Source organism: Dendropsophus ebraccatus, chromosome 14, assembly GCF_027789765.1.
Source record: "Dendropsophus ebraccatus isolate aDenEbr1 chromosome 14, aDenEbr1.pat, whole genome shotgun sequence".
NCBI classification, from domain to species: Eukaryota; Metazoa; Chordata; class Amphibia; order Anura; family Hylidae; genus Dendropsophus; species Dendropsophus ebraccatus.
Window position 1 is genome coordinate 16,574,458 of NC_091467.1, and position 22,509 is coordinate 16,596,966.

The window sequence follows — 22,509 nt, forward strand, 5'->3', positions numbered from 1 at the left end:
CTCCACTAGGTAGTTTGCCCCATTAGGTAGGTGCCCTCTGTAGGTAGTTACCCTTAGTGAGCTGGCACCTCCAGTAGGTTGTTTTCCCCATTAGATAGGTGCCCCCTGTAGGTAGTTACCCTTAGTGAGCTGGCACCGCCACTAGGTAGTTTGCCCCATTAGATAGGTGCCCCCTGTAGGTAGTTACCCTTAGTGAGCTGGCACCTCCAGTAGGTAGTTTGCCCCATTAGATAGGTGCCCCCTGTAGGTAGTTACCCTTAGTGAGCTGGCACCTCCAGTAGGTTGTTTTCCCAGTATGTCCTTCTCTTCAGTTGATGGTTTTACCTCTCTTGGTGGAATCCCCTGTAGGTATCACCCCCTGAAGATTATTTAGCCATCCCTCTAGGAAGGATTTCTATGTAGGTAGTTGGTCACCTCGCCCTCTAAGTAGTTTTCCCCTTCTGAAGTCAGGAGCCCCTTTAAGTAGTCTACACTGCTCAATGTAGTACCCCCGAAGAAGTACTCTCTATGGAGGTACGACCTACCTGAAGGTACTTTACCTGCCTTGTAGGTAGTGTTCTCCCTCTGAAGTTAGTAGCCCCTATAAGTAGCTTACCCCCCCATAGGTAGGACACCGCTAAATGTAGTTTATCCCCTTCCCCCCCCATTGGTAGTTTGACCCCTCCCCCTTCGAAGGCACAACACCCCTGAAGGTAGTTTTGCCTGCCCTGTAGATAGAACATTGTAGAAACATTGAAGATTGTCAGCAAAAAAAGACCACTTGGTCCATCTAGTCTGCCCTTTTAATAATTACTTTTTACTAAGAGATAGTTTCCCCTCCCTGAAGGTAGTTTGACTCCTATAGGTAGGACCCCCCTGAAGGAGTATTCCCTTCATAGGTAGGACACCCCCTAAAAGTAGAGTGCCTGCCCTTTAGATAGTACCCCTCTCTGAAGGTAGCTTGCCCCCTGTAGATGGTACACCCTCTCTAAAGATAGTTTACCATCTGTACATAGTACCCCTCTCTGAACATAGTTTGCCCCTATAGATAGTACCGCCTCTTTTAAGGTAGTTTACATTTTGAAGATAGTACCCCTTCTCTGAAGGTAGTTTGCCCCTTGTAGATAGTACCCTCTTATTAACGGTAGCTTACCTCTGTAGACAGAACCCCTCTGAAGTTAGCTTGACCCCTGTAGACAGTACCCCCTCTCTAAAGGTAGCTTTCCAGTTATAAACAGGACCCCCTCTCTGAAGGTAGCTTTCCCCCTGTAGATTGAACCCTTCTGAAGGTTGCTTTCCCCCTGTAGATAGTACCCCCTCTTTAAAGGTAGATTGCCCCTTGTAGATAGGACCCCTCTGAAGTTATCTTGCCCCCTGTAGATAGGACCCCTCTGAAGGTAACTTGCCCCCCTGTAGATAGTACCCCCTCTCTGAAGGTAGTTTGTCCCCTGTAGCTAGAACCCTTCTGAAGGTGGCGTTTCCCTTGTAGATAGTGCCCCCTCTCTGAAGATAATTTGCCCCCTGCAGATAGGACCTCTCTGAAGGTAGTTTGCCCCCTGTAAAAAGTATCCTCTCTCTGAAGGTAGTTTGCCCCCTGTAAAAAGTATCCTCTCTCTGAAGGTAGTTTGCCCCCTGTAAAAAGTATCCTCTCTCTGAAGGTAGTTTGCCCCCTGTAGAAAGTATCCTCTCTCTGAAGGTAGTTTGCCCCCTGTAGAAAGTATCCTCTCTCTGAGAGTAGTTTGCCCCCTGTAGATAGGACCCCTCTGAAGGTAGTTTGCCCCCTGTAGAATGGACCCCTCTGAAGGTAGTTTGCTCCCTGTAGAAAGGACCCCTCTGAAGGTAGTTTGCCCCCTGTAGAAAGTATCCTCTCTCTGAAGGTAGTTTGCCCCCTGTAGATAGGACCCCTCTGAAGGTAGTTTGCCCCCTGTAGATAGGACCCTTTTGAAGGTAGCTTGCCCCCTGTAGATAGTACCCCCTCTCTGAAGGTACCTTTCCACTTATAAATAGGACCCCCTCTCTGAAGGTAGCTTTCCAGTCAAAAATAGGACCCCCTCTCTGAAGGTAGTTTGTCCCCTGCAGATAGGACCCCCTCTCTGAAGATAATTTGCCCCCTGCAGATAGGGTCCCTTTGAAGGCAGTTTGACTCCTGTAGAAAGTACCCTCTCTCTGAAGGTAGTTTGCCCTCTGTAGATTGGACTCCTCTGAAGGTAGTTTGTTCCACTGTAGGAGATAGTACCCCTCTTTGAAGATAGTTTGCCCCCCTGTAGACAGTACCCCCTATCTGAAGGTAGCTTTCCACTTATAAATAGGACCCCCTCTCTGAAGATAATTTGCCCCCTGCAGATAGGACCCCTTTGAAGGCAGTTTGCCCCCCTGTAGAAAGTACCCTCTCTCTGAAGGTAGTTTGCCCCCTGTAGATAGGACCCCTCTTATAGGACCCCCATCACCAAGAGTTATAAAAAAAAAATCAGCTCCGCCTGAATGGCCGCCATCTTCTGCCACTGTGTGTAGGCTGCAGAGACCTCAAAGATTAGGATATGCTGGGACTCCTAGTGTATCCCATCACTAGACTGCTGTGGCACCCCTAACATGTTCTCAGCTGTCTCAGAAGGGAGGGGGGAGGAGGAGGAGAGAAAAGCTCACACACAGATTTTTTCCCCAGCAGAAAGCAGCAGCTCAGAACTGGGGGAAGGCGACTGATTGGATAATAACAAGTATAGAAGGAATTGTTAGTCCCACCATGGGCAGCACCATATCAAAAGTTATATTTGGCTGGAATACTCCTTCAAAAATAAAAATTTTTAGGGATATGCGAGAACAATTAAGCATATAAGAAAAACTTTACATTCTTCAAAATGGTGAAATAAAAGAAAATCTATGTAAACTGAGTATCGGCGTAATCAGACTGACTGAATAAAGATTGCATAAGAGTATTGCCGTGAGATGGTCTGCGTAAAAACAAACTAAACCAGCTAAAAAAGTTTTTTTTTTTTTTTATTTAACCCCCATGTTTTTTTTTTTTGTGGGGGGGGGGGGGGTTATCATACTTTTTTTTTTTTTTTTTTTTGTAAAAAGCGTCATTATAAAGTATATTGTGAATAAACAACGAATCTTAAAGGGGTTATCCAGGATTAGGAAAAACACAGCTGCATTCTTGCTACAACAAGACAGCGCCACCTCTATCCTCAGGTTGTGAGTGGTATTACAACTTCAGTGGAAATGAGCTGCAATACCACATCCAAACTGAGGACAAGGGCGGCGCTGTTCCTGGCCTAAAGTCTGGATCACCCCTTTAAGATTAGAAAATTAATGGGTTAAATATGATAATTCAGCAACATACAAATACTGTAACTAAGAGAATAACCAAATCCAGAAACAAATGTTATGCTAAGAGAAACATTCATGATCCCTACAGATTAGTGGAAACAGATGGCGGCTGGAGAGCGGGTATCAGACTCAGGCCCTCCAGCTGTTACAAAACTACAATTCCCATCATGCCTGGAGAGCCAAAGCTTTAGCTTTGGCTCTCCAAGCATGATGGGAATTGTAGTTTTGTACCTGCGTCTGACACCTGTGATTCCAGGTTAGTCTTTAGCCTCAGCTATTCACGTACACGCCCCCCTTGTGTATGGGAGGATGTGATTGGTCACCATACCACGTGATAGAACGCCGTCGCCGCTCTCTGCCCTTAGTTGCTCAAGAAGTGACGTCACATCCGCCCTTCTTCCGCATAGAGGCTGTAATCAGAAAAACATCCTGCAGGGCAGATTACACTGGGATGGTGTCAGCGCCTGATCTGCCCTGAATCTATAGGGGGCCGGAGCCGTGTATGTGTAAGTAATCTATACAGTCAGTGACCCTCCTGCATTTGGGGTACTACATGTATCAGCAAGCCCTGGTGACTAAGCTATCAATCCCAGTGCTTGTTACTTTATTATCACTGTGATCTCCATGATTATCCATTGACTTCAGTACTGATGTGATATTCATTCAGAGATGGCTTACCAATAGATACCATAGGATATAGCCCCCCTTGCCTTTTTGGGTGTGGGATATAGGTAGATTAGCGCTTGTTTACTGGGCCTATTACACGGCCCGATTATCGTTTAACAAGGGCTGCATGGACATCGTTACTGATGTCCTTGCAGCTCTTGCTTAACTTTATACATTACCCATCCATGCTGCAGGGCTCCTCTTGCGGTCTTCTCCCCAGGTCCCACGCGCTGCAGCTTCAGAGCGGTTTGTCTGAGCTGACAGGCCGCTCAGCCAATCACTGGCCGCGGCGGTCCTGGCCAGTGATTGGCTGAGCGGCCTGTCAGCTCAGACAGGCCGCTCTGAAACTGCAGCACGTGGGACCTGGGGAGAAGAGGAGCAAGAGGAGCCCTGCAGTCTGGATAGGTAATTCATATCGTCAGCCGACGGCCACGTGGCGATGCGCTGTCGGCGCCCGAAATTATAGGTTTAAACCTCAATGATCGTTGTCCTCAGCTGATCGTTGCATTCATTACACGGAGCGATAATCGGACGATTATCGCCCCCTGTAATAGTACCCGTAGGGTCCTATCACAAGGAGCGATTTTTAACGACTAACAATAAACGATTGCAAACGAGATTGTTCATCGTTAACCTGAAATCGTTCACCTTATTACACAGAACGATGGTCGTTAGTTACAATCGTTTTTGCGTTGTTATGCTGCGTTTACACGTAACGATTATTGGCCCGATCGTACGATTAGCGATGTCGGATTTACAATTTTTTTTTTTTTACAGCGTTTAGATGGTACGATATATCGTACGAAAATTCGCACTGCTATCGTTTTGCGATCGTTTAAGCCTATCTCACACATTGGTTAAATCGGCAAACGACTGTTCACACGGAACGATTTGCGAATTTTTTGCGTACAATGAACGACGATTTGATGGCCTGATGAAAGATCAAAATGTACAATTTATCGTGCGTCGTTCGATCGTTCGCTGCGTTTACACGTACGATTATCGTTCGAATTCGACCGTTATCGCGCAAATTCGCACGATAATCGTTACGTGTAAACGCAGCATTATTCCTTCTGATCCCAGCAAAACAATAAACAATGTGCAATTACACTGAACGATTAGTAATTAAATGCGGAACTCAAGCGAACGAATGTGGAATTAAAGCGAACAATTAGCAATAATTTTAGGTTTAGATCTAAATCAACGATCAACGACACACAAACGATTTTTCAATCGTTGCCTGCAATTAAACAGAACAATTATCGTTTAAATTTGAACGATTTTTCGCACGATAATCGTCCCGTGTAATAGGGCCCTAAGAATGCCTGGAAACTTGTCTATGGCCAATGACTGTATCCATGTTTTCCAGGACCCCCTTAGGGCTGCAACCAACTCCATTTTCCATTAGCTTTGCTACTGCTCAGGGCAGTTCCTGACATGGACAGAGGGGGCAGCAGAGAGCACTGTGTCAGACTGTAAGGAACACACCGCTTCCTGCAGGACATACAGCAGCTGGCAAGTACTGGATACGTCCAGTTGCGCTCATCTCTATCAACCACATGTGTAGGTGTATTAGATAGAAGTAAATTTATTGGCGACCATCTCGCAGGTCTATATACGTAACCGTTTAATCGACCATCACCAAACGTTATCTCTTCCATTCACCTCATATATATGAATTTTTAGCTCAGTAGTAAGAGAAGAGGTGAGCTGATTCCAGACATCTCTGATGGCAGGTTAGGGTATTATTACACGGAACTATAATCGGCCCTATCCGGCTGATTATCGCTCTGTGTAAGAAACACAACGATCAGCCGATGACCACGCTCATCGACCAATCGTTGATATAGATTGGGCGCTGACCGCGCATTGCTACGTGTAATAGTTGTGCGCGGCTGACGATTTCCAAACTCTATACATTACCTATTCATGCTCCAGGGCTCCTCTTGTGCTCTGCTTCTCACAAGGTCCCGCGTGCTGCAGCTTCAGAGCGGCCTGTCTCAGCTGACAGGCTGCTCAGCCAATCACTGGCCCTGCAGCATGGATAGGTAATGTATAGAGTTTAAGCAAGGGCTGCAAGGATATCGGTAACGATGTCCATGCAGCCCTTGCTAAACGGTTATCGGGCCGTGTAATAGGCCCAGTAAACGAGCGCCGATCTAGCAGAACTGCGCTCATTTACAGTTATTATCGGGCCCCCATCAGCCTGTGTAATACTACCCTTAGCGACAATTTGCCGACTCATCTCTACCACTAGGGGAAGAGTCGGGAGGCCTCCATACACATTTGCCTGTCCACTAAAGTGTATGGGGGACCTTCATGGTGCCAGCTTATTCAGCTGACAGCCTTATCCGCTTTCACCCTACACATGTGAATGTTTGGCTGAGCTAAAAGCAGAAGGGTCAGACAGTTGAAATCCAACCAGCCTGATACTTCTGTCCCCCATCACTAACTGTCAGGACGTCTCAAGGCAGCTCAGATCTGACCGCTGAATGGCTGAGCTGCCTTGAAACGTCACGTCTCAAGCCGCAGCTCAGACCAGGAAGCGGCGGCCGGACGGGAGAACAGGGCGGCACGATCCGGGACCCGTCGCTGGAACCAGGGAGGTAAGTTACCAGCAGTCTCTATTTCCACCCCTTCCCCGGCCGTACCCTAAAAATAACCCCCGCCCGGAGTACCCCTTAAAGGTGCGATGACACGATACCAACGAACATGTGAAGGCCCTATTACACTTAACAATTATTGACCTTATTAAACCCGCATTTTAACAAGCTGAAAAGTTTTGCCTCATCAGCTGCACATTGCCCTGTGTAATAGGAGGAAAGGAGCGCACTAACAGTCATCGTTTAGTGTTGTACTCTAGAATAAATTGTAGATATGTATAGCGGAGATGAAGTGGAACACAAATGGCGCTGCACATGCTGAACATTAATTGTTTGAGTTGGTGTTCATGTAGCATACAAAATGCTCTTAAACCAAAGCAAATTTTACCATAAGAAATAATTGAAATGCAGACAATTGGATCCACACCCCAAAAATAATGATTTTTTTTTATTCTGAATAACATGTAGAACAGATGAATATGTGATATTATAAGTTACTGTACAGTAATGGAGAGGATGGGAAACACAAGGGCGGACAGAGACTGCAGGGAGCATGAAGGAATGAGCAGGACAGATGTGGGCATTACCTCCACAGTCCTGTCCCCTGATGCAAGCCCCAACCTGAAGTGGATCTGCTATCATTTGGAAGGTGAGGGAGACTTTCTGGGTCAGAGTACAGTGCTGTAGACCACTATACCATATCAGGAAATATTTAAGGATGTGAATCTGTATAATCTGGAGGAAAGAAGGGAAAGGAGGGACATGATGGAAACCTTTATATATGTTACAGGACTAAATAAGGTTCAGGAGGGAAGTGTTTTTAGTAAAAAAAAAACTGAGCTCAAGAACTAGAGGAGACAGTGAGAGGTTAGTTGGGGGAAAGATCACAAGCAACGTGAGAAAATATTACTTTACTGAAAGAGTAGTAGATACTTGGAACAAACTTCCAGCAGATGTGGTTGCTAAATCTACAATAACAGAATTTAAACACGCCTGGGATAAACATATATCTATCCTAAGATAATAAGAATGGAAATACTAAAAGGACAGACTAGATGGACCCAGTGGTCTTTTTCTGCCGACAATCTTCTATGTTTCATGTTTCTATATGCAGACCATGTCACTCCCCCTCCCACTCATTACAGGGAGCTCTTACACCAAAGCATTGCTCTTAAACCAAGTTACAATTTTGAAAAACTGTGAGATCTTTTTGCAAAACGCTCTCAATCCAAGTTACACTATAAAATATATAGAAATCAATGTCTGTGCCGCCCTTGCCTTAAAGGAGAAGTCCGGCGAAATTTTTTATTAAAGTATTGTATTGCCCCCCAAAAGTTATACAAATCCCCAATATACACTTATTACGGGAAATGCTTATAAAGTGCTTTTTTCCCTGCACTTACTACTGCATCAAGGCTTCACTTCCTAGATAACATGGTGATGTCACTTCCTGGATAACATGGTGATGTCACTTCCTGGATAACATGGTGATGTCACGACCCGACTCCCAGAGCTGTGCGGGCTGTGGCTGCTGGAGAGGATGATGGCAGGGGGACACAAAGGAACACAGGGCACTGGAGAGACACTGAGCATCCATCTGCTATCATCCTCTCCAGCAGCCACAGCCCACACAGCTCTGGGAGTCCGGTCGTGACATCACCATGTGTATCCAGGAAGTGACATCACCATGTGTATCCAGGAAGTGACATCACCATGTGTATCCAGGAAGTGACATCACCATGTTATCCAGGAAGTGAAGCCTTGATGCAGTAATAAGTGCAGGAAAAAAAGCACTTTATACGCATTTCCCGTAATAAGTGTATATTGGTGATTTGTAAAACTTTTGGGGGACAATACTTTAATAAAAAATTTCACCGGACTTCTCCTTTAAGTGATACCTGTCCACACTCCCCCAGTGTCTTCCTGGCTTCTACTCGCTCCCCACAGCCACTATGAGAACTGAAGAGCCGGCGTCTGGAGTGACAGGCTGCTCAGCCAATCACTGGCCATGGTGCTTTCCCATCTCAGCCAATGATTGGCTGAGTGGCCGGTCACTCCAGAGGCCGACTCTGCAGTTCTCGTGGTGCGGGCAGAAGCCAGGAAGACACCGGGGAGCGTGGAGAGTTGTATATAAATGTTCTGGATCGCCCTGAGTCAACAGATTATCGCTCCATCTAATAGGGCCCTTATGGTTCGTTTAGATGTAGCCATATATCGCCTAATTGGTCGTTTAACAATTTTAAAGCACCAATTTGGTTTTTATGCGTTTAGACAAGGTGATAAATAGTTGAGAAAAATAATTTTTACGTTCGTTTTATGATCGCTTCATGCCATCTCACACACTAGGATGAATCTTTAAAAGACTGTTTCGACAAAGCGATCTGCGAATTATCAGCAAACGACCAATGACAATTTGAGAACATGTGGAAAAATTACGATGAACGATTTCTCGAAACTGGCTCAGTTGCCCCTAGCAACCAATCAGATTCCACCTTTCATTTTCAAAAGAGTCTGTGAGGAATGAAAGGTGGAATCCGATTGGTTGCTAGGGGCAACTGGGCCAGTTTCACTTTCCACCATGTTTGATAAATCTCCCCTATTGTGTGAATTTACCTCACATGTAAATAAGCAAAAAAGGGGTCCGTGGAGCCTCAGTTGCGAGTCTCAAAACACGGGAATAGCCAGATATCCCTCTCTCTAGAGAAGGAAGCCTGTTACCAAGGAGTGCCTCCTAGTGGGGAGAACACGAAACCACCCTGATACGTAGTCCTTCAGGTCCTCACTCTGTTGCGAGCTTTGGGGCCTAATTAGGGAAACACCAGGGTGGCCCCTGTAAGTCAAGTAACCCTTGTCTTATGTCGTTATACTCGCCACAGAGTTAGACTTTGACTTACAGGGGCCACCCTGGTGTTTCCCTATTTAGGTCCAAAAGCTCGCAATAGAGTGAGGACCTGAGGGACTACGTATCAGGGTGGTTTGGTGCTCTCCCCACTAGGAGGCACCCCTTGGCAATGGGCTTCCTTCTCTAGAGAGAGGGATATCTGGCTATTCCCGTGTTTTGAGACCCGTAACTGAGGCTCCACGGACCCCTTTTTTGCATATTCAAATTTTGTTGGGGGCAATCAGTGGACTCTTAAATGAGTACTCCATTGTTTTTTTTTTTACTGTTCTTCTTGAGTTCAGTGATTGTTGTGTTTTGTTGCTCATATGTATATACTCATTCACTTGTTTTATTCTCCCTGTGTTATTCAGGAATATGGAGACTTCAAAATCTTCCACAATGCAAGTGAGCTTCGTATGTCAAAGATGCAGCCAGCCATTGAAGCTAGACACTTCCTTCAAAATCCTGGATAAAGTAACCATGCAGGAGCTTACAGGTAAGTCCCTTGGTACCTGGAGATGTTACATATTAAATAAAAAATTAGCTCCAGGACTGAGGGGTGAGGTGGTGTAAAAATAATAAATCCACTATACTCACCTCCTCTGGTCCCTGCAGCTGTTGCACTGATTCTTTACGTGTCTTCACTTCATCCAGGTTCTGAGTGGTCCCAACCCGACAGCCAATCAATGCCGCTATTGCGGCCACTGATTGGCTGAGCAGGAAGGCCTTATGGGGGCGGGATGGCACAGAACCTGTAAGATGCAGAGGTCCAGGGGCGTCAGTGCGGCAGCTGCAGAGAACCAGAGGGAGTTGAGTATGACATGATTATTATTGAATACAAATTTTTATTATCCTCGGTCACCCCCTTTAAGAGGCCATATCTTTTTAAAGGCATATATATATAATATATATATCCAAAGCAAAGTACTGCGGCACTCCGATAAATGTGATAAATTTAAAGTGGTTTATTCAATCCATCAAACAGGTAATGCTGTTTGATGGATTGAATAAACCACTTTAAATTTATCAGAGTGCCGCAGTACTTTGCTTTTGATATCTACGTTGACCGGTTGATCCCCAGTTCTACAGCTGGCACCCGGCCCGTAGTTTTGCAGTGTGTGACATAGCTTTATGTTGAATGGGATCCCGACCGGAGCGGACACACATCGTATGCGCTCCAGCCGGGATCCCATGCATCGCCAGATAAAACTGACATGTCAGTTTTCTGTGGCTGGAATTCAGTGAATTGCGGCCGTAGGAAACCCTGTCAGTTCACACAGTGAAGCAAGCGGCTCCGGCCGCTTGCTTCACTGTGCACTATGGGAAGCTCTGATGCGGGTGTACGCTGATGAGCCCGCATCAGAGCTCCGCGGCCGGAAAGATCACCCGGCCGGGATGCAATAGCTGGAGGGCTGAAGGTTCCCATTCCCTGCTCTATATAGACTAGCTGGTCTTTTTAATGCATTCCACACGTGAGCCCACATACTGTACACCCATAGGGCACATACAGAGTTACAGTAGTGTGGTACATTTCCCATAAAATGTGACTGTGCTCCTGAATGCTGAAGACCTACAGCCCAAGAGTTCAGTCTTCATTACCTGGGACCTGACTATAATGGGCAACCACCATTATCAGGGAGGGATTTTGTCTGTCACCTGGTCACCCAATGAGTCTTCTGCCATCCTTTTTCTAATCTATAATCACAGTGACGGCTCCTTTTTTTTCCTCTTTCTTCTCTTGACATGTAACTTTAAGAAACACATGTAGCCATTTTGTTAAGCAGGTTTTATACACGTCTAGAAATACAATTTTATTCTGATACGAGTATATTGATTTACAGCTCCGCTGGTGTCGGCGGCTGCAGTGAAGCCAGGGGACACGCAAGAAGAGGATTTAAGCACTGAGGTAATGCAGCGCAATTTATACATTTGTACTTCGATATGGAGCATGCTTTCACAGCAAAATCTAATCTGAAGGGTTTTAACTAGAGATGAGCGAACCTCGGGCATGCTCGAGTTCATCCGAACCCGAATGATCGGCATTTGATTAGCGGGGGCTGCTGAACTTGGATAAAGTTCTAAGGTTGTCTGAAAAACATGGATACAGCCAATGACTATATCCATGATTTCCACATAGCCTTAGGGCTTTATCCAACTTCAGCAGCCACTGCTAATCAAATGCCGAAAGTTCGGGTTCGGATGAACTAGAGCATGCTTGAGGTTCGCTCATCTCTTAACATATCCACCCTATGAGCAGAGAGAAGAGTAGAGATGAGGGAACCCCAAGCATGATTGGATTCATCTGAACTAGAGCATGCCGCATGTGATTATCTCTGGCTGAAGGAGTTAGATGCAGCCCCAGAGAGTCCTTCCTGCAAAACATGGAAGCAGCCTATGGCTGTATCCAAGTTTTCCCAGACTCCCCAGGGCTGCATCCAACTTCTTCAGCCACCAGTAATCACACGCTGCGCTCATTTGTATTGCAGATCTCTAGTGCAGCTGTATCCCTGAATCTGGTTTGGATGGAGCATGCTCGAGGGTCACTCATCTTTAGAACTGAGCAATTGTGATAAGTGGATTGTGTCATTCTCGCATCATGACAATAACATCTGGAAGGAATATAGAATTTTCTATAATATTACTGATAAAATCTTTAGTGTCTTCTGTATTGTTTTCTTTACTATTTTATGTATTTGTTTCCCCACATAGGAAACCTTTGTAGAAAACCGGCCAGATGGAGTCTCCAGAAGATTAATCCCACCTGCCAGGTACCGACCATACAGACTATTCTACGTCGCCTTTTTGTAGGGTACAAATCATTCATTCCAAGATTCTTACTTAGGAAGCCTCACTAGTTATCCGAGCCCCTTTAGCCAACGCACCATTATCCAGACAATGCAAAAATAAACCTGTCTCTACAATGATCGAGCCACGAGTGAGCCAAGATTTGCCATACTATGGGTCATTTATAGTGGGTAATCTTGGGGAATTGTTAAATTCCTTTCTGTGACTATTAGTAGAGATGTGGAGCATTACCAAATCTTCCTTAAAGGAGTAGTCCAGACATTTTTAAAACCCTGCAGCCGGCAGGGTCAACAGGGAATTTGAGGGGGGGGAGGAGGCGCTGAGACCTTTTCAGGCTGATGGAATGGCGATCAGCTAATCAGTTCCGCCCCAGTTACAGACTGGCTGAGTGGCCAGTCCATCAGCCGGGTCGTGATGTGTCTGCATAGGAGATCCCAAAGCCCGACAGGGGTCCCGCCGCTCACCGCTGGCATGGGGAAAGGTAAGTTCGTACTTGTCATTGAAGTCCTCCCTGCCCCTGCTGGCTGCAGATTGCCCATACCTGCTGCCTACATGCTGCATAGTTTAGCACAGGGATCTCCAACTACCAGCCCTCCAGAACTAAAATTCCCATCATGCCAAAGCTTTAGCTGTCCAGGCATGATGGGAATTGTAGTTTTGCAACAGCTGGAGGGCCCGAGTTTTGGCACCTGTGGTTTAGCATCTGTCATGTAATCCAGAAAACCTAATAGTTAGAATATGGTAAAACCTACAGCACATTATGGGAATGCAGGTGATACAATTCAACACTCATAAGATTTCCATACTTTGTATCCTAGGATGATGTCCACAGAAAGTGCAAACAGCTTCACCCTGATAGGAGAAGCATCTGACGGAGGTACAATGGAGAACCTGAGTAGAAGACTTAAGGTACAGCTTTTTTATTATTTAGCTTATTGCTCATATGAAAAGCAAGCAATCCACAATCGTTTCCTATGTCCTCCAGGTGACGGGAGATCTGTTTGACATCATGTCGGGTCAGACAGACGTTGACCACCCTCTTTGTGAGGAGTGTACAGACACCCTTCTGGATCAGCTCGACACCCAGCTGAACATCACAGAGAACGAGTGCCAGAATTACAAGTACGAGACGCAGACCTGTGTGCTGTATAGACAATATTTCCTATCTATGAAATCTGCTTTGTCTGCGCTTGTCACATGGAGGGAACATTGAGCAGTGGTGATTTTGCTGTGACCCTGCACATGCAATATATTATAATGTCTTAATGAATATTAGAGTGGGCTGCCTGGGGCAGATCAGTGCCCTGGGGTGGTAGTCCTGCCCCCAGTGCTCCAAAATGCCTTATTAGCGTAAGGATTAAACTGCTGATAGCATAGAACTATGTTACTGTCCCTTTAAAAACTTATGACATGTCACACAGAAATGTCAAAAATGTTGAACAGTCTGGGTCTTTGTACCGAGACCCCAAAATGATCTCTATATATAACCAGAGAAGAGCCTAGCTCTATGCTTCACTTTTCAGTTTAACAATAGTTGCAGGAGAACTGGGCTTAATTGTTAGATTATGCAACAAGTCTGATCAAGTGGTGAATCAAGGAGTGAAGTGCACTACCATGTGCTTCTATATCCAGCGATTAATGGGGGTCCAAATTTATCCAAACATTTGACATGTCTGAGGGACATGCGTACGTTTTTTGTTTTTTTTTTACTTTTATTTTTTATGTGACCGTAGTGCTTTAAAGCGACTGTACCATTAGGCACTTTTTTTTTTTTTTTAACACACCGCCCGGTTCCTTGCTGGTCTTTCCCCACGTACCAGCTGGGCTTGGAACACGGGGGCAGTGCTCCTAGCTGGACAGGTGCACAGGGAACCGGGCAATGTTTCAAAGAAAGGACCGAGCCACCGGCATCCCCGCTCCGGCCGAGAGCGGCTAAGGTAAAAAAAAAAAATAGCGATGTACCTGATGGTACATTTGCTTTAAAATGATCCTGTCACCCCCTTTCTGTATAAGGACTTCTCCACACAGCTGTAAAGCCTAAATTCTGCAGTTTTCATACCTTACTTTATTATTGATTTCTTGGTACTTTGTTCAGTGAAAAATAAAATTCTTTTTATTGTTGGTAGTTTGTGCCACTTGGGCGGGGCTTCACACCTGCAGCGACACAGCCCCGCCCCTCCATGGCGTCATAGCAGTCTAGGCCCCACCAACTCAGTGGCTATTAGAAAGGGCTGGCCTAGAGGTCTAGGCCCCCCCCTCTAGGTCAGCCCTTTCCAATGGCCACCAAGGGGCAGGGCCTATACGCCGATGATGTCACGGAGGGGGTGTGGTCAATGGTGGCAATGTGGACTGGGCTAAGTGGCGCTGCGGACGTGAAGCCCTGCTCAGGTGGCACAAACCCTCAAGAATAAAAAGCATTTTTCACTGAACCAAGAACCAGGAAATCTATAATAAAGTAAGGTATGAAAACGGCAGAATTTAGGCTTTACAGCTGTGTGGAGAAGTCCTCAACCAGAAAGGGGGACAGTGTCACTTTAAGTTTGGTAAAGCTTTGGCGTAGTCCACATTTTGCATAGTTGATGTCCTTTTGTTGTTGTAGACGCTGCCTTGAAATCCTTGAGAAAATGAACGAAGATGACAAGGAGAAACTGGAAGCCAAGCTGAAGGAGCTAGCCGAGGATGAAGAAAGGCTGATCCAGGAGTTAGAGGAGGTCGAAAGAAACAGGGAGCAGGTGGCTGAAGACATCGAAAAAGTTAGACAAGAAGCAGAGAGGCTCGAGCAGGAGGAGGCTCAGTAAGTATGCCATACTTCTATCATTAAAACCTGATATTCCTTCAACTGGTAGCTGGAGTATATTTTCTATATATATTACAGGTGTCCAATTCACTTCCCTCCAGCTATTGTAAAACTACAATCCCCATCATGCCGGGACAGCTAAAGCTTATTGTGTAAATTAAAGTTTTCTACTTATTTTCACGAAAGGTATCAGAAAGAATACAGCGAGTTCAAGCGTCAGCAGCTGGAACTGGATGATGAGCTGAAAAGTGTAGACAACCAGATGAGATACGCTCAGCTCCAGCTGGACAAACTTAAGAAGACCAACGTCTTTAACGCCACCTTCCACATATGGTACGTCTCTGAATACCACAAAAGTCATTCTGTATCCCTAAGACCTAAGTAGTAAAAATGAATATAAGAAACTTTTTTGTAATATATCTTATCAGAGAAAAATGCCTCTGTCCCTTCTTAACAAATTCCTTTTCTCCACCACAAGCCTTAACTCATTATTCAATGTGAAAAACAGCTCAAGCCTGTCTCCTGGTGGATTAGTCACTGAAGTATCAAGTTACAGCTGCCCATAGACCTCTATAAAAGGGGAGTGGCCTGTTTCTCTCAGAAACTGCACCACATCCAAGGTGTGGTATTACAGTTCTGCCCTATTCACTTCAATGCTACTAAGCTGCAAAACCACAAAAGTGGTGCTGTTTCTGGGAAAGCAGCTATGTGTTTCTAATCTTTCAGTTCTTGTCAGCTGCTGTATGTCCTGCAGGAAGTAGTGTATTCTTTCCAGTCTGACACAGTGCTCTCTGCTGCCACCTCTGTCAATGTCAGGAACCGTCCAGAGCAGTAGCAAATCCCCATAGAAAACCTCTCCTGCTTTGCACAGTTCCTGACACGGACAGAGGTGGCAGCAGAGAGCACTGTGTCCCACTGTAAACAATACACCACTTCCTGCAGGACACACAGCAGCTGATAAGTATTGGAAAACTGGAGATTTTTAAATAGAAGTAATTTACAAATCTGTATAACTTACTGATACCATTTTTTTTTTATACTCTGAAAGATTGAGTTTTGCAGAGGAGGGGTCTCCCCCTCTGTTAATTCAGAATTGCCTAATGGAGTATTCCAAATGATTTTATATAAACCAGGTACTTTGACATAAGAGAATATATCTGCTTCTTAAATGTTACTTGATTTCCTGTCCCAAATCCTCCTTATCATAGGCATAGTGGACAGTTTGGCACCATCAACAATTTCCGCCTTGGTCGACTACCCAGTGTTCCTGTTGAGTGGAACGAAATAAACGCAGCCTGGGGTCAAACGGTTTTGCTCCTGCATGCCTTGGCTAACAAGATGGGGCTTGAGTTTCAGAGGTGAGTACTATACTATTTTTTTTGTAATTTAAGCCATCATTCTACTTTGTTTAAATGACAGGGATGCTTTAATCCAAACTTTATAGTTTTCATCAGTTGCGGTCTGGGTGACCCTGCTCTCTTTATCTTGCCGCAGGAGACTAATTCTATAGTAAGTCTATGGAGACAATCTATTAAAGCAAAACGATTGTTGATGATCTTCGCTTTGGGGTGCTTTATCGAGCTTGACTGCTCGGGGTGCTTTTTAAATATTTGCACTACACAGCTTGTCAGTACAGTAGCACCGATATTTAAACAAATGTTTCAATATTTAATCATTCATTATGATGCTGCAAGGTCTGAAACTGTTTAATGGTGCTTTCACAACAAAACAAAAGAGTAGCCATACTTACCTGTCCGTGCTCCTCCCGATACCCTCTGGCGTTGGCTCCAGTCTCCGCTCAGTGACAGCTTGGTCATCCAATCACTGGCTGCGGTGGGACAGCACAATGACTGGCTGAGCAGGAACCAGAGCCAGAAGGCATCAGGACATGGACAGGTAAGTATAGCTGCTGTACTGTTTTTTTTTTTTTTTTTTTTTTTATACACTCTAACGTCTGCACAGCATCTTACGTTAGGGCCCTATTTCACCGGACGATTATCGTTCACATAATCGTTAACGATTAACGATCTCAAACGACCGCTATTGCGAAAGACCTGAAAACGTTAACTCATTTCCATGGAACGATAATCGTTACTTATGATCGTATTTGCGATCGTTTTTTCTTCGCTATTGCGTTCGTATCTACTGCAAACGACCGAACGACGTCTTATTCAATGCCAACGTTTTGCGAACTAGCAACGATAAAAATAGGTCCAGGTCTTATAAAGCGATCAACGATTTCTCGTTCGGTCATTAATCGTTAACTGCATTTCAACCGAACGATTATCGTTTAGATTCCAACGATTTAAAGATAATCTGAACGATAATCGTCCAGTGGAATGGGGCCCTAAGACTTATTAGAACTCTGACAGTATGTCGGCAATTGAATGCGTACCCCTGGAGTTCTAATGTGTCTTGCAGTAACCTATTACATTTTTTTCGTTAACATTTTTGTATATTTTGTGTACACATCCCCTGAAGGGACAAAATTACTGCCTGGTTAAAGGAATACACGCCAAAAAAAATTTGATCCCACTAGGAAAAAAAATAAAGAGGTACCAAATCAATCAATATACACCTAAAAAAAAAATACACCCCCCCCATCCAAAAAAAAAAAAATCCATATCAAACTTCTTTAGCAAAAAAAATAAATAAATTGAATGAATACATCACAAATATATAAAATCATGTATTCAATGTGAGGAGAAGAGGAAGACACAAGTACAGTGGAAAGGAGCCAACAAACTTCACTGCATAAGCAGATAAGTATATTGTCTGGTTAAAGGAGAAGTCTGGCGGATTGTAAAATCCTGCAGCTGGCAGGGGGGAAATGGATTACAAGTAGGAACTTGCCTCTCCCCGTTCTGTGTATGCCATCACTAATTTTCCCTGCTTCGTTTTAGATATCGTTTGGTGCCATTTGGAAATCATTCTTACTTGGAGTCGCTCACTGACAAATCCAAGGTAGATCTAAAATAACATGCAATGGGTATATTTTATATAGGTTTTATGAAGATTTATTTAAGTACAAGTATCTATCAGTATAGCACACATTTCTCCTAGCTAGTGCAGGTACCAAGGGGGAGATTTATCAAACATGGTGTAAAGTAGAACTGGCTCCGTTGCCCCTAGCAACCAATCAGATTCCACAATTCATTTTCCATAGAGTCTGTGAGGAATGAAAAGTGGAATCTGATTGGTTGCTAGGGGCAACTGAGCTTCACTTTACGACATGTTACACAATGAATAGTGAAGTAACATTCCTAATCTAAAGCTATCCAAGCATAAACTCTAAAAAAAAAAAAAAAAGGGGGGGGGGGGGACAGCCGTATTATTCGAATTATCTGTAGTTTATGATTATGCAAATCCGTGTTTTCCAGGAGCTTCCGCTCTACTGTTCGGGAGGCTTGAGGTTCTTCTGGGACAACAAGTTTGACCATGCCATGGTGGCGTTTCTGGATTGTGTGCAACAGTTTAAGGAAGAAGTAGAGAAAGGGGACACTGGATTCTGTCTGCCCTACAGGTTAGTGACATGATGGACAAATCTGAATGATATGATACACAGGAGTCAAACTCTGGCCCTCCAGCTATTCGGAACTACAATTCCCATCATGCCTGGACAGCCAAAGCTAAATCATTTGAGGCCCTTTAAATTTTTTTTTTTTTTCTTAAAACACAGATAACCCCTTTAACAGGGTATACAGGAGTCAGTGTTTTCCTTCCTACGTGACAGTTTCCAGTTGGATATGTTACATGAGTGATGCCACATTATTGTGCATTAAGGGTACAAACCCACTTCCCGGATCTACAGCGAGTCTCCTTGCTGCATTTTTTGAATAGCAGAGAAACTCGCAGCAGGGATGTACATCCCTGCTGCGATTTTGTCTGCAGACCACCCCATTAACCCCCCGGCCGCCAGACATTATACATTACCGGGTCCCCGTTCCTGCTTGCTTCGGGGCTCCCGGTGTCTTCACGGCCCGCCCAATCAGTGCGCTGCGGCGGGGCAGCGCACTGATTGGCCGGGCGGAACGTGCCGGGAGCCGCCGAAGCAAGCAGGAGCCGGGATCAGGTAATGTATATCCTGCCCGCCCCCCTGCAGCCCCGGCCGCACGATCGTCCCCAGCCCCCGGCCGCACGATCGTCCCCAGCCCCGCAGCCCCCGGCCGCACGATCGCCCCCAGCCCCTGGCCGCACGATCGCCCCCAGCCCATCCCTGCTGCGATTTTGTCTTCCATTGAAAGAATAGGGGCCGGATCCGCAGCGAGTCTCGCTGCAGATCCGCCAAGTGTGTTTGTAACCTAACGAGGTTATCTAGGAATATATATTGACCACCTTAAAGGGCAACTCCAGCAAAAAAATTTTTTTTATATCAACAGGTGTCAGAAAATGCCAGAGATTTGTAATTTACTTCTATAATTTACGTCTGATAAGTACTGAGCACTTTCTTACACAACTTCATTTTGAAAGGAAGCATTTTTCGCTGGAGTTGCCCTTTAAGGTCCCCTTACACCTTCAATAACTGTTGGCCAAACATTCGCACAGCCATCCATTATCTCTCCTATCTGGCTCCCGTCCTCCTCATACACAGGAATTTTTAGCACGGCCAAGCACTTCTGTGTTCTCTAAAGGAAAGATTAAGCGCAGCCAGGGAGTTCTGGCTGTGGCTTATCTCTCCTGTAACAAAGGAGTCGGCCAGTGATTTTCCTAAAGAATAAGGTGTATGGGGACCTTTAGCGTCAGCTGTCATGTGATCAGTGGGGATCAGCTCATCCGATATGAGGCCAAGCATTGTACCGCAGCTTGGGTCCGATCAGTGGAGTCAAACCTTTACCGATCTCACATGCTTATGACCTTTTTCTCCAAACATGCTGAACGAATAAGTATGCCTTTATAAAGTGCTCCTTGTCTATTCTGACATTAGGTTTGTAAAGATCCAACTGCATGCTAGGTGGTACAGTAACAGAGCCAATTCTAATTCATAGAACATAAGCACTACATTTATTGGGTGTCTCCATCTGGCAACTGTACTGCCCAGGGTGCTCTCATGTCTGTCCACTTCTAATGTTAGATTGGGTGGGTGAGTATGCCTAAAGTTAAGACTAGTGTTAAGCGGACCTGTCAAACTGCTTGGGTCCAGCAACACTCTCTGAACCCAAGAGCTCTGCATTTGATCCCTTGCAGCTGCTGAAGTTGGATGCCACGCTAGGGTTCCCAGGAATAATGGATACAGCTTATGGCCTATGGCTGTATCCATGTTCTCGGGACTCCCTAGGACGGAATCCAACTTCAGCCACCGGTATTCAAATGCAGAACAATCAGACTTGTGCATGCCCCAGTTGTACTCATCAGTAGTGGGGAATCAAATGGCAAGTGTTCGGGTTTGGAAAACGTTACCAGACCAAACAGTTTGACAGGTCCACTGAACACTAAAGCGACTCTGTACCCACAATCTGACCCCTTCCCCCCCCCCCCCCCCAAACCAAATCTGTCCTGGGGTCTGTTCGGCAGGTGATGCAGTTATTGTCCTAAAAAACAACTTTTAAACTTGCAGCCCTATGCCAAACTGGTGTGGCCTAGAGTACCCATGCCCTAGGATTGCACCGCCTCCCCGTCTCTCCTCCTCATCACTAGGAACGCCCCCGGGCAGGGTTTTTTCTATTCATCACCTGTCTGAACACTGCACAGGTGCCTTAAAGGGGTAGTGCGGCGCTAAAAAATGATTCACAGAATAACACATTACAAAGTTATACAACTTTGTAATGTATGTTATTTCTGTGAATAGCCCCCTTCCCCGTGTCCCACCACCCCCACCCGTGTACCTGGAAGTGTTGGTGCATTATACATTACCTGATCCGCGTCATCAGCTGCTCAGCCGCGATTGGCTGAGCACAGTTATGCTTAGCCAATCGTGGCTGAGCATCGGATGACGCTGCAGAGGGCGGCCGGCATTCGGAGCTGTTCGCCGGCCGGCCGAATAAGACGTCATTGAATAAAGATCGGATACGGGTGTCTGCACGTGACAGGTGAGTATAGCGCACCACACTTCCGGGTACACGGGTGGGGGTGGTGGGACACAGGGAAGGGGGCCATTCACAGACATAGCATACATTACAAAGTTGTATAACTTTGTAATGTGTGTTATTCTGTGAATAATTCTTTACCGCCGCACTACCCCTTTAACGATCCAGCTCATGTGCAGTGTTCACACAGGTGATGAATAGGAGAAATTGTTCTAGGGGCATTCCTAATGATGAAGAGGGCGGGGAGGAGGGACGGAGAGGTGTTGCAATCCTATGCCATTGGTACTCTAAGCCACGCCAATGTGACACAGAGCTGCAAGTTTAAAAGTTGTTTTTTAGGACAATAACTGCATCACCTGCAGAACGGACCCCACAACAGATCTTGGATTAAAAGCAGCTATCCGAAGGTACATGCGGTTTGAGGGGGTCAGATTTTGGGTACAGAGTCACTTTAAGGCCTAAATATCTTGTATCTCCTTTCAGAATGGATGTTGAGAAGGGTAAGATTGAAGACACTGGAGGCAATGGTGGCTCATACTCTATCAAGACGCAGTTTAACTCGGAAGAACAGTGGACCAAGGCCCTAAAATTCATGTTGACCAATCTGAAGTGGGGGCTGGCTTGGGTCTCCTCTCAGTTCTACAATAAGTGAGATGGGGGAATTGGAAGTACGGCGCACATTTCACGGATGTCTGGCATCATCAACCGTAAGGAAGACTGCTCTTGTAATGCTGCTATGTATAACCCTGTCACTGTCTGAGGCTGGCTCCTTTGGCACTAGGAGATGCAAAGCAGTGTTAACTTGACTTGGTCGCTATTTTACATCAGTAGAGAAATATTCTTACACCACAGGAACGGCGGCGCAACCTGGAATTTTTATTTGGATTGCCTAAAAAAAAAATGCTATGAAATATATATAATGCCTTTTAAAGACGTTTAGGAAATATATAGAAACGGAAGGGTATATATTGCTACTTTTAGTTACACAAAAAAATACCGTATGTCTCTACCGTCAAGTGACGTGTATATAGATGTTATTTTTTTCTCCGTCAGACTGTGCCAGCATTCTCGGCCAGACTGCAGGGGATGTAGCCGATCCACTCAGAGACCTGTTTATTTGTACCCTAAGCAATAGGAGTCACTTCATCCTGAACTTATAATGTCATAAATTACAGTAGTTGTTTGAAAAAAAAATATATAACAAAAAAATACAAAAACAACAAAAATATTTGTAATGTATATTTCTGGCATCTGTGCACTGATGAAATAAAACACTGAAATAAAGACTATTTTGTAATCCTCGCCATTAATACCTTATTAGTGACTCATTCTCTATGTATGTGTGTGTTCATTCTTATGCGTAGAAATATATAGATCTTAAGTAGAGTTGATTGACCTCTGAGCACGCTTGGGTACATTCAGCATTTG

General features: G+C 45.1%; 1 protein-coding gene across 1 annotated transcript; it reads left to right on the plus strand.

Annotated features, from left to right (window-relative positions):
• The first annotated feature begins 3,710 nt into the window (after positions 1–3,710).
• On the plus strand, positions 3,711–22,391 carry BECN1 (beclin 1). Its single transcript, XM_069953062.1, has 12 exons — positions 3,711–3,812; positions 9,828–9,952; positions 11,298–11,362; positions 12,166–12,224; positions 13,080–13,170; positions 13,247–13,383; positions 14,861–15,055; positions 15,245–15,391; positions 16,267–16,416; positions 17,962–18,022; positions 18,439–18,581; positions 21,565–22,391. The coding sequence occupies exons 2-12, from the start codon at positions 9,832–9,834 to the stop codon at positions 21,731–21,733; spliced, it is 1,338 nt and encodes a 445-aa protein (XP_069809163.1). The 5' UTR covers positions 3,711–3,812; positions 9,828–9,831; the 3' UTR covers positions 21,734–22,391.
• Positions 22,392–22,509: the final 118 nt, after the last annotated feature.

Bases quoted from the DNA above. Each gene is read 5' to 3' on its own strand.
- BECN1 (XM_069953062.1), top strand. From the start codon at position 9,832: ATGGAGACTTCAAAATCTTCCACAATGCAAGTGAGCTTCGTATGTCAA. The intron at 12,225-13,079 runs GTACCGACCATA...TTTGTATCCTAG, and splicing joins AGATTAATCCCACCTGCCAG to GATGATGTCCACAGAAAGTG. The intron at 15,056-15,244 runs GTAAGTATGCCA...TTTTCACGAAAG, and splicing joins CTCGAGCAGGAGGAGGCTCA to GTATCAGAAAGAATACAGCG.